At 38.6% G+C, this 12805-nt stretch overlaps 1 protein-coding gene across 1 annotated transcript; it reads left to right on the forward strand.

The window, feature by feature from the left end:
• The first annotated feature begins 371 nt into the window (after window positions 1–371).
• Window positions 372–12077, forward strand: LOC112104413 (complement factor H-related protein 2-like). Its single transcript, XM_024196718.2, has 7 exons — window positions 372–494; window positions 1678–1839; window positions 4983–5135; window positions 6631–6807; window positions 7533–7721; window positions 9071–9253; window positions 11337–12077. Exons 1-7 carry the CDS (start codon window positions 437–439, stop codon window positions 11528–11530), a joined length of 1116 nt encoding a protein of 371 aa, XP_024052486.2. The 5' UTR covers window positions 372–436; the 3' UTR covers window positions 11531–12077.
• The last annotated feature ends 728 nt before the right edge of the window (window positions 12078–12805 follow it).

Raw genomic sequence — 12805 nt, forward strand, 5'->3', positions numbered from 1 at the left:
TTTTTGTTTCTTGGGGCGACCAAAACCCTGGAGCCGGCCCTGGTGGCAGTGGGATCTATCATTGTATTCACCCTAGTTCAGATCAGTCTTGTTCAGACATCATAATTAGATTTAAAACCTGTCCTACCTCTTAGGAACCTTACTGACCTGGAGCCCATACAGCTGGATGGGAGTCAGTTGGCTCACTTGTTCAAGGAAACATGTGGGAGGGGAATTACTGGAAGAAATTGATCTTTTTGAACAACTAGGACTGCCTTTTAAATTAAAATTTGCATACATCTGTGATGCAATATTGACAGAGTGTGGGGCCCAGCAGTGAAGGGATTATAAACAAGAGGTCAGGCTTTAAAAGACATTGGTAAGGACAGAGTCCAGGGCACAGTACTACACTACACCAGCACTTTAAAATTGCGGGCCAAACTTTTGAGGCACAGAGATGACGCAGCTTGGATATATTGCCATTCTGGTATTATGGGCGTGCTCCATTGCATTAGGTAAGATGTTAAGATACAAACAAAATATAGACTTGTAAAAAGACCATGTTAAGGTATAGAGATAACTGAAAGGAAAAAAATTTGAGCACATACTACCATCTAGGCCTATTGGGATAGGAAAAACTGATGGTGACTTAGTAGTACAACTGAGGGGCAAGGTAAAGCAGAGACACTGCTTCAAGGGCAGAGCCTGTTTTGAAGATGCTAACGGAGTAATTGTCATTTTGTATGTGTAACAGCTATACAGAAAATTCTTCCTCTCCAAATTTAGCTATTAGTTAGTTTATACCAGCTGAATATGCCAGAAATGCACAGTTCTTTGCATCACTGCTGCCCCCTTTCCATAATATTTCACATAGATTAACCATCACTAAAATGCAGATTTAGCAACTCTGCAACATTTCATAAATTTGTGTTGATTTTGCCAAATAGTTTCAGTAAAAAACCTTTAAAAATTCTCAAAAAAATCAAATAATTTCTCTGGACTTTTTTTTGTTACAATTTTTTATTCTAAAAAAAGAAAACCTTGTTTCAAATTTTTCTTGCATTTTATTTTAAAAATGAAGTGTGTTACAAAATGCTCAAAATTGAAATGAAACGTTTTGTTCAACCCAAAACAATTTTGGGGGTATTTTTATTTGCTCCAAATTTCGGGTGGGAGAGGGACATTTTTAGCTCAATCCAAAACATTTTTCTGTCACCAAGATGAAAAATCCATTATTTGCCTTAGCTCTAGTGTTCATACAGCAACTTCTCTGCTACCACAACTGTGTGTGCTTGTCCATATGTTCCATGCTGCCTAACCATATTTGCATTAGTATATTTTGGGAAAATCAGGGCAGCAAGCAGGCTTCATTAGCAATGGTGACAGCTCAATTTAAAAAAAGTCATGTTATATAAACTGCTTTGCCTATTTTTATGTCTTAATTAACTTTCGTTAGTAATTCCAGTGTTAGTTACCCATGGGAGTGTTTTCATTTTAAACCTTTACTAGGAGAGTTTTCATTTCGTTTCACCCAGATGATGTTCCTCAGCTTTTCCAAATGGCTCCAACCAAGTTTAAATCCTTTTTCATTTTCTTTAAATGTATTATGCTGTGCTAAATAAAATCAGCAGAATATACAACCAGAGATTTCAGATTATATACAGTATGTCTGAGTTTATGTATTTATTTTGCTTTCAGCTATTTCATGTGGTAACATAGAAAATGGGAGTGTAAAGCCACGTTTCTTCTTTCAGAGAAGAAAAAGAACATTTGAATGTAATGCCGGGTATATAGCAGAAAATGACAACAACAGAATTGAGTGTACTTCTTCAGGATGGTCTCCTGTACCCAGATGCATTCGTAAGTGAGCTTTAAATAAGGTTAACTTCCTCTATATTGTCCTTCAAAGAGAGAGATACATTGCCGTTTTTATAGTACTCGAGATGTACTGAAATATTTACCCACTGTACATGGGCCGTATGCTGCTTATTTACTTTCATTATATACACCAGTCTTGGAACACAGCAGTCACAAAGGGCACTCAGTGAACCCCCTTTTCCAGAATTCTCAGCAAACCACCAATGCCAAGTTCCCAGGAAGCAACTCTGCAACACGGATCAGCTGTAATTACAGAGATGAAGGTAGAGGGCAAACTCTCTTACTGTTTTCCACAGCTCCCCCACCACATCATCTGCATCACAAAAACGAAGAACAATATACAGTAAAAGTTTTGTTATCTGGCATATTGGGAGAATGGGGGGTTAATCAAAAATTCTGGTTAACTAAGAGCTATACTTACCAATGGAATACCAATTTTCAAAGAATTAGAATACAATAAAATGGATAAAGTATAGTAGTAGTAGTACTGCACTGCAGAGAGCTTGGTTTCTTGAAGCACTTCGTTGTATACAGGTAACATTTTCTATACAGTAGGTTATCTTAAGACACTACATATCACTATGGGCAGTACATGTTGTACACCCAGATCACTAAAAATACACCTAATACTAAAACTATACTGAACATAATTTAATCTTTGATGATTCAGAAGACACTTCAGGATCTTGCAGTGCCTCAGGGACATCATTATCAACATCAATTATCACTGTAGATGTAGAAGGTGTAGAAGGTGTAGGAGATTGGGCTGAATCTGTAATGACCCTTTGACACACCCTGGAAGCTGCTTTTTTGAATAATTGGCCGGGACTGGGGAACCACAGCCAATGGGAGCATCAGGGGAGGTACCACAGGCGAGGGCAGCGCGCAGAGCCTTCTGCCTCCCCACCCCCAGAGGTCGCAGGGACATGGCACCAGCTGCTTTCGGGAGCGGCATGGGGCCAAGGCAGACAGGGAACCTGCCCTGGCCCCAGTGGGCGTCAGTGCCACCCCGGAGCCACTCCAGGTAAGCAGCGCCGGGCCAGAGCCCACACCCCAAACCCCTCCTGCACCCCAATCCCCTGCCCTGAGCCCCTACCACACCCCTCCAGCACCCCAAACCCCTGCCCTGAGCCCCCTCCAACACTCCACACCCCTTCCCCCTGCCGAGTCCCCTCTCCCACACTCCTCCCTGCACCCCTATCCTGAGCCTGCTCCTGCAATCCTCACCCCCTCCTGCACCCCAACCCCCTTCCCTGAGACCCCTCATACATCCCGCACCCCTTCTCTGCTCCAACCCCTTGCCCTGAACCCCTTCCTGCACACTGCACCCCCTCCCACACTCCGCACTGTCTCCCACACCCCAACCCCTTGCCCCAGCCCTACATTCATGGCCCTGCATGCAATTTCCCCACCCAGATGTGACCCTTGGGCCAAAAAGTTTGCCCACCCCTGGCTTACAGCCTTGTCAGCAAATGGTGGATTCCACATCCATATGGAAGCATTCCCTGATACAGCAATTTCATAACAACTTCATAGCATCAATCAAAACTCATAAATTATCCAACCCACTTCTCCAAATTGTCACAATACCTATTACAGAGTGACCAAAACTGATACAATAATGATAGCAGAATATTATACTCACTCAGTACATATGTGATTCTTTGAATAACATTATACTTCATTTTGTATGACTTTACATTACATTTACACTGCTATGCCATACAGGTCTCTTAACCGGTTTTGATGCCTTTTAGGGATAATGCAATATATGTATACACTAATAATATCACAAACACAATCTAAAAGAAAAATTAGGACTACACAAAAATTAGCCAAAAACATGTATAAAATTAGACAAAATAGTGCTATTATAAAAATAAAACTAATATAGCACCTACATTTTGGTGATTAGGTTGATAGCAAGATATTGTAGAACAGATTAAGCAAAACAAAATATTGAATGAAATTTTCAAAGCCAGTGAGGGGATTTAGCCACATCATTCCCATTAATTTATGGGATGTTTATACGGCTAAAACCTCTGACTAGATTTGAAAAATCTCAACCATAGATTTTAAATGAAAAAACAATATACTTTAGAACACTATTGTCATTGTATTTAACTTTAAGTACTACAGGTAATGTGCAGCATTACCTCATCTAGCATTATTGAACAGATTCAATCCTAATCAGTCAAAAAGCTTAAATAAATCAAGCAACAATTTCATAGACGAGAGCGCCTTCTCTTCACTTTATCAGTATTATTGTTTTTTATTTGTATTGTAATAGCCCCACTCAGGATCGGGGCTGTTTTATGCTAGGCACTGTACAAACATGTAGAAGCATAACATAAACTCTAATAATTTAATATACTTGGTAGTTACATTTGGATGCTCTTCCTGTTTTAAAAGGGAATTTGCTCACTAGTGAGAGTTTTCACTTTGTCTTCACTTAGTCAAGCCAAAGTTACAAGACACAGATAACATCCAGTTTATGCTATAAATTGCAACCATGTTCGTACTCAGTTTAGAGAGCAACCATGTTTTAATCAAGGACCCTGACAATAGGTGTATTTTAAGAGTTTTCGTCAGCTCATGTTTCCAGTACTTTCATATGAGCTATAATTAACTTTGATTTTCTGTCAGTGACTTAATTAGATCTAGAGTAATGGGGTAATGTTTTCAGAAACACGCAGGTGAGTTAAAGCCTAAGTCCCAATTTCAAAGTGACTTCGACACCTCAGATCCTAACTACCACTGAAAGCCAATGGGACTCTGGGTCCTGAGTGTGTAAGTCACTGTAGAAAGTCCAGGTGTTTTAAAAAATGTTTACCCTGTTCAAAAAATGCTTAAAGTTTTCAAAAAAAAAATTGGGTGTAAAAATTTCATTGACATTTCAAAAAAATTCAATTAAACTTGTCATAATATCACAAGTTTCTCCACAAAATATTTTGTGCTTTTTGAGAAAACAGATGTCAAAAATTTATTTTTCTAAATTGACCAGCTCTCCTAATGATGCAGTGCTAACTATTATGGTAGTACAATATGTTGTATACAATACACCATGTATTCCTGTATATTATCTGCAATAGTCTTTTTGATTATGTTGTTCTGTTTTTGTTCAGCAATACAATGTGGAAGAATAGAAAATGGGAAAATAGTGGACAAAGTTGAAGAAAAAACAACTTTTCAATGTAATCATGGATATAAATCTGAAAATGGAATTAATGAAACTACCTGTACCTCTGAAGGCTGGTCTCCAGTACCCATATGTATTGGTAAGAAAGCTTTCATTTAAGATTAACTTCTGCTAGTTCTTTTTCCCCGGACACATTGTGTTTATTTGAAAAACCATCAAGTGTTTTAATAATCAATCAATCAGTTGTATAAATAATGTGGAATGTAATGTGTTCTTAAAATAGATACTAAACTCTCTAGTTTGGTAATACAAAACCAGGTAAAATTTCTCACAGTATCTAAAATGAAGGAGAACCAGAGCTCGAATCCTAAAAAAAAAAAAAAGAAGTGCCAGAACATACAATTTCAACAGCAAGAATATCTTATAATAGTAATGTAGGTTTTTATTGCACACCTGAAAGATGCTATGTGTACACACACACACCATATTCTTCATTGTCTACCCAAATACAATATCAGTTTGCTGCTTGTGCTGCCTCTTTGGGTATCTTTTTCCGTGATTGTGTGTCTTCTGCTGATCGATGCTTTGCAAGTCACTTCTTCACGTATGGACAAGCCAGGCCATCACACACTTTGACACCCTTTTTCTGACAGCATTATATATTTATGAAGTAGACAATTTATCATGTGTCTTTTTGATAAACTGATGCTGGCAAAAAGCTGGAATTAGCAGAGGTGTGAAACAGGATTTTTGAAAAAGCACTCTAATGAAAATTCCAATATTTTAGCATGAATAATCATTGGTTTACTTTTCAATTATCAGAAATACTGGAATGCTATTCTGCCTCCCCCAAGAAAAGGGCTAGAATGGTGTTCTGGATCAATATGAGTGCTGAGGAGGACTTACCTCTCTAAGCAATTATCCCAAACATAGAGAGGCAGGAAGGCATTCTTCCTACCTTAAAATATAGCTGCTATTCATTCAGAGCCTGATCCTGTACGCACTGAAGTCAGTGTAAAAGCTCTCACTGACTGTAATGGTGCCGGATCTGGGCCTTAGAAATATAAGAAAGTGTGGTGATGTGGAAAGCTTATAAGGAATATTCAAAGATAATGTTGTACGGTGGTGTAAATTAGATCACCATATCATAGCTTAAACTTGTATTTAGATCCCCTTACACCTATTCGCATCACTTAATGATGTATCAACTTTAAGGTCAAGACACTAATTACAAACAGAAACAATATTACTTCTTTTCTTATGTCAATTAACTGGAGCTTCTTCTTATGATGTACATCAGTGAAAATAATGTTCTAACACAGGAAATGAGAGGAGCAGTGTTTCTTCAAGTTACCCATTGAACATTCATGAAGCTCTCACACATCAGACTTTTATTTTAATCAATTTTCATGATGGAAATATCCCCCATTAATTATTATTTGTTTTGTTCTAGCCACAAAGACCCCAGTCAAGATCAGGGTCTCATTGTATTTCTTCAGCATCTAACATAATATAAGCGACAATCTTTACCCCAAAGAACTTAACACATAAAATTGATGTAACACTGTTGTTTCTTCAATTCTGTTCCCCCTCGACCCCCATCAGTAATAGGTTAGCACATGTGTGTGTTGCAGTTCAAGAGTGTCCACATCCACCTGACATCGATTTGGCAGAAATTGTCAGTGGGGAGAAAGCAGAATATCAGGAGGGTGATGTTGTTCAGTACAGGTGCTACCCAGGATACACTCTGGCAGGACCTGAAAGGATAACATGCAGTGGAGAAAAATGGACACCTCCACCAAAGTGCTTGGGTAGGATAATGTTTTGGTTCTTAATTCATTGGACTAAAGTAGGTGGGGCATAACATCCCTCTCTTGTCTCATAGTATTATTTAATGACGGATACTATTCTATGGGTGACTACTTACTGTTTCCAGAACTCCCATAATTTCTGATCCTGCTCCTATACAATGCAATGGCAAAATTCCCATTGACTTCACTGGTATCAAAGGATCAAGTCCAAAATGAGACTTGCTGGAGCATCATACACTATCTAATTTTAGGTAGAGCTGAATACTGATCAGTGAACAGGACTATCTAGTTGATAGTAAATGGCAGATTATCTGGTAGGGACAGTGTAGATAACAGTATCCTATTGGCTTTGCTTAACAATAATTTATATTAGAATACCTTTCATACATTCCTTAACAACAGGAAGTTACTGTCCCCATTACAAGAATGAGAAACTGGAGCAATGAAATTAAGGAAATTGCCAAGACCACACAGCAAGTTAATGGTAGAGATGGGACTTGAACACAGGAGTTCTGATTTAAAGTTCCCTGATCTAACAACTAATACAAATCACTTTTTAAAGTACTGTAGTCCATTTTTTCTTTGTTAAGTGTCATTCATTCTCTATGTGGTAAACAAAAAGGGAAGATGACTTTAGAAGTATGGAATCTGCAGCACTGTTAATGTGGGAGGAGATATTTAAACTTTTAATCTACTTTTTGTGTGTTGCTCTTTTTTATTTAAAGCTCCATGTATTATCACAAGGCAACAATTGGAAACAAAAAAATTGCTTCTGTCCAATGGCCGAAGACGTACAGTATTGATTCAAAGTGACCAAACAATGGAATTTCTTTGTGGTGAACATTCTGACCTTAAAATCCCCTACCCCATCAAGTGTGTAGATGGGCATATGGATTTACCAACTTGTATATCTGGTAAATGTACTTAGTTCTATATCAGTTCTTTTCCTCAAATACGTTTGAGCAATAAGGAGGGGAGTGTACGTGTAATGGGTTAATGTTGGTTCCAGGCAGAGTTAAGCAAATCAGTCTTCCTTTCAGATTTATTTGGGACTTGGTAATTCAAGACTTCCTGAGAAAATCACCCTATTCGTGTTTCTATTTAATTAAGCAGATAGCTTTAAAAACTCTGGCACCAGCCAAGCTGGTCCAGTGAAACACTGACAAAGGTAAATATGGGCAGCGAGACCACTTCTTTCAAAAACATACATGTTTCCTTTTACAGAGACAAAAAGCTTTATCTGATAGGGGGAGGGTTTCAACACTAATTCAACAGTCCAGGTCTGAAACCCATAGAAAATGCCTTGGAAGTAACCTGCTTAAAGGAGAGTTTCAACCTGGACTTTCCTGGCAATCCTTTCATTTGAAGGGTGGTAGAGTTTTGCCATACTTGGAAGTAGCCAGGGATTTAGTATCCCAGAGCCTGAAGATCTTAGGCTACCTGCCAGAGGCCAGGCTCATCTGCATGGTGTCCTATTCCTCACACTAGTTCGGTGTCAGGCAAGCAGGGTTCAGACTCATAATAATATACATTGTTTACTATGGAAAATTTAGCTCAGATGCAATGTTTTACCTCCTGTGAGATCCTGATGTTTCACCCAAAGTTTCCATGTGTAAAGATGTGATTCACCCAAGGCCCCATAGGAGCTCAGATGGGATTATAGCGCAAGCTCAGCCTAAGTGATCTGGGAACTACTTGTCTAGGACTGAATATAGCAAGCCTTGCACCTTAGAACAGTGTAATTCCTTAATCACTTCTCATGCCTGCTCAAGGCCACCAAATACAGGAGAAAAACATTTTTTGTGGTTACATGCATTTTTGTAAAGCTGGCAGCTGAGGTAACTGCAAGGTAGGAAGGAATTGTCCGGTATCATCCTGGATCAATTAGATCAGCAAACTAGACGAGTCATGTAGATTATGTGCACAAAGATGAAAGGATCAAGAGTGCAGATTATGTTTATTAATGACAAATTCAATGCAGTTTATTCCATAATTTCCAAAATAAAGGAATTTATTACCATAGATGTTATATAAATCTGTGTTAGAGTAACATTTAGGATCTTGCTTAAATGTATACCAGTATAATCTTGCCCCCTGGCTAAACTATTGATTTCAGTGAGAGCTGGATTAGGCCTGAAAAGACAAAAAATTCAGAGCATTGTGACCGATGAATACTGGTGTCATCAGCATGCTACATATAGAATAGCAAAGCCAAAAACATTTGTATCTGTACAAAATCATAACTACAGATATTTTCATTTAGGAACTGGGGAAAAGTGTGGCCGGCCACCTACTATTAAGAACGGAGACATAACTACTTTATCCCTAAAAGAGTACGTATTTGGCTCTTCGGTAGAATTCAAATGCCAGCATTATTACATAATACAAGGAGAACGGAAATCATACTGTTACAATGGAAACTGGACAAAACCACCAGTTTGTTTAGGTAAGAAAAATATTCAGTAGTAAAAAGTTTTCAATTTATAACTAAATTAATTTTATAACCCATGATCTCCTGGCTACTATTTTGTCATTTCTTTTTCATGAAGCTGAAATTTATTTTCAAAGCTGTCACTGCATGACTTTTTTTTTTTTTTTTTTTTTAGTGACATGTAAATTTAACAGCATAATTAAATAGAGCTGATTAAAGTCTTGGAAAATATTTTTATTAAAATTTTTAAAAAAATATCTCCCTATTTTTCTATTTAAAATGTTTCAATGGTAATTTTCAAACCAGCTTTATGATTAACAAACCAGCTAAAAAGGAAAAGACAGAGTGAAGTTAATTGGATTAAACCATATTTGCTCCTACCTAAGGCAAAGAGCCAGAACATTATATAGCCAAATATCCAGCATCAAGGAGTCCAGCTGCCATTCTAACCAGACTAACATTCACATCTGACTATCAATTTGATTCTGGTAGTTGATGTGATGGTTCTAGCAGCATGATGAACCAAGCTTGAGAGAGTAAAAATTTCTTTTTAAATACACTTGTGAGAAATGTGCCATCCCCTCATGAATAAGAGTGGGAAAAAGTAAAAGGAGTTAAGAACATTGACAAACTGGAAGGAATAAAGAAGTAGCAAGGAGCAGCCAGTTACAAAATGGCCACTTTAGGTTATGCCAAATGAAAAGGACTAGTCCTCGAAACAGTATGTTGGGGGGAAAAGTTCCTATAAGAGGCCAAATTTATACCAGCAGAGTTAGTAAGGGTCAGGATATCACGAAGGAATGGGTTATTGCTCTGTTTGCATGCTGCCTCTATATCCAGTGGTGTATTACATTCATAGAGCTGCAGATGGAATAAACTGTAGCTACAAAGTTTTCAGCAGCTCCATGTGTGATACTTCTCACCAGCGAGAAATTTTTTTTGATTTCCCCCCATAGTGGCAGTAGGAATGGGGAAGTAAGAACTTACTTGCCACAAATCTGATAAGTAAGAGGGCCTGGGGATACCTGAGGCAGCTGGCATGCTACCGGAGCCAGTAGGGACAAGGGTATTGGTGGGCCAGTGGGGGGTAGGGGTGCTATGGAAGGGAGACTGAAAGAGGGATTAGTGATGGAAGGTGGGGTGTGGAAGTCTAGCCCAGCAGGGGTGGGAAGGCAAGGGTGGATCAGTGGGAGCTGGGGGGAGGGTCAGGAAAAAGGGTGGTTGAGAATATAGCGGAACCTCTAGAATATAGCAAGCCCGTCACCTTGGAGCACTGTAATTCCTTAATCACTTCTCTTGCCTTCTCAAGACTGTCATGTACAGGAGAAAAGAAAAAAAAACATTGTTTGTCGTTACCTGCATTTTTGTAAAACTGGCAGCTTCCTTCATTTTGCCCCTTTCCCAAAACCGTCCCTCCTCTGCCCCGCCCTAACTGCTGTCACCACCACCTCTGCCTCCCTGGGGATTCCACATGACAGAGAGGCCACCTAAATTACCTCAAAATTAGGCATTGCAGCATCACCCACTACCTGGGAAGAGCACTTGCAGTTGCCTGCCCACGACCCAGTTGAATGGGCTTGACATCTCACAGGACACTGAACAGCTCCTGAATAAACTCTACCTACCTCAGAGCTTGGTTTAGTTAACACTTTTTTCAAATATATTTTATTTAAACTTGTTCCTAATTTCTATTTTATGCTAGGTAAAGGCATTAAATTAATTGTAGATAGAAAACATTCCATTAGTTTCATGCTTTTATTGTCTTACTGCTTCATCACTAAAAGGAATGTTACACTCTTCTTGCAAATAGTCTAAAAACAGTGACATTACCCATTAAATTCAGATTCAGGTAACACTAATCATCTTTAGTAAGTGACTTTCAGAAAGTGGAAAAAACTGTTTGCTTTCTCCTAGGACTAAAGTTCCCTACTTGAAATCACATTTACATCATGTATTGAAGCCAACGAGCTTCAATGAGAGTCACAGAGGGCACAATGGCCCTTAATTATTTTATCATGGGATCTCCTTCAGTTTCACTGCAGGATTTTTCCATTTCGATTTCTATAACATTCTAATAATATTTTTGTTGTTGTTACAGAGCCATGTGTTATCACGCAAGAAGATATGAGATCACACAACATAGATCTAAAGTGGGCTTCAGCTCAAAAACTCTATGTGTCACATGGAGCTTTTGTAGAGTTTAAGTGTAGATCCAGTTTGTCTCCAAACTCTTCAAATAATCATAGAGTGCAGTGCCATGCGGGCCAAATACCTTATCCCCAATGCACTTAGAGATGGGTGAATGTAGGAGACTTCACTACATGTGAATGGCAAGTACCCTTTATTATTATGCTTATCAGTGGTCCCTCTGAAATGGATCCCCAGAGTTTTATCCTTCAAACAAGAACTACCACCAGATAGCAGTCACTCCAGGAATGGTATAAGCAACAACTAATTCATGTTAACTAATGCTATAGCGACACTTTTGGGTGTGCAGCTTTTTAGGAGTAATGCCTCCAGAAATAATCACAGCCAAGATGGTGGCAGACATAAGCAATCCTCAAATAGATCAAACAAAAGAATATAAAATTCCAGAGGTCCTTTAAAATGAACTGCAAAGAAAACAGTTTGTGCTCTTTCTTGCTTCTTTATGATGGCTAATGGCAGCCTAAAAACTAGAATTTCCCCCCCCCTTTCTTGGATATTGCACTAGAAATTGAGACCTAGTTTAGAATGGAAGACTAAGATGACTGGAGAATGAGCGTAATTGTGACATCACAAGAACCAAGAGTGAAAATTAAGCAAATAAAACAGGATGTGATTTTTAGTCGGATTGTAATTCTTTGTGTTTTGTTTTTGTTAATTGTTTAATTTCAGTTACCAAGATCTCATGCCCCTACAATTAAGTATGTTAGAGTGTACAATAAACATGCTCTGAGACCTCGCAGTGGTCCTCCAGCAAAACCAGGGAAATCCATATGCCTGATATTTCTAAAGTAGAAAAAAAAGCAATTAAAAAACTTTGTAAACAAGAAGAGTCCTTTCAGGCCTTCTTGCTACTTTATAAAGAAACAAAAGGGGACAGAAGCTAATTTAAAAAAAAATTGCAGGTCACCTTTAAAGAACATGCTTTCTGTTCTCTCATACGTTCACTGGTATCTTCTAAACCCTGCTTAGCTTCCAACAGTGATCTCCCATATTCCTCAGGATGGCCACTCTGAAATGGACCTGCACCTCAATTTTATCAAATATTACCCACTTCTGTTGCTTGAGGCAGATTCTCACTTCACCAGAATTATATAAAACCCACTCATATTGCCACTGGCCCATCCACTACAGGCTGCATATGCTACGTACACCAGAAGAAAGAAAGCGAACAAACCTTACATGAGAGAATGCATCAAGCAGATGTCCAAATGGTCAGAGTATCCTAGCTGGCAATGAATTCACATTTCCCTATGCCTTCCCAGTCAAGAAGCACAAATAAACCAAAATTGTTTTATCATACCTATATTGTGGTACTGTTACCGCCTGAGGGGCTCGAGGCGGACTTCAAATGGTCCGTTG

The sequence above is a fragment of the Terrapene carolina genome, unplaced genomic scaffold (assembly GCF_002925995.2).
Source record: "Terrapene carolina triunguis isolate 2854851 unplaced genomic scaffold, T_m_triunguis-2.0 Scaffold211, whole genome shotgun sequence".
NCBI lineage: Eukaryota > Metazoa > Chordata > Testudines > Emydidae > Terrapene > Terrapene triunguis.

Bases quoted from the DNA above. Each gene is read 5' to 3' on its own strand.
- LOC112104413 (XM_024196718.2), top strand. From the start codon at position 437: ATGACGCAGCTTGGATATATTGCCATTCTGGTATTATGGGCGTGCTCC. The intron at 1,840-4,982 runs GTAAGTGAGCTT...GTTTTTGTTCAG, and splicing joins TCCTGTACCCAGATGCATTC to CAATACAATGTGGAAGAATA. The intron at 5,136-6,630 runs GTAAGAAAGCTT...TGTGTGTTGCAG, and splicing joins TCCAGTACCCATATGTATTG to TTCAAGAGTGTCCACATCCA.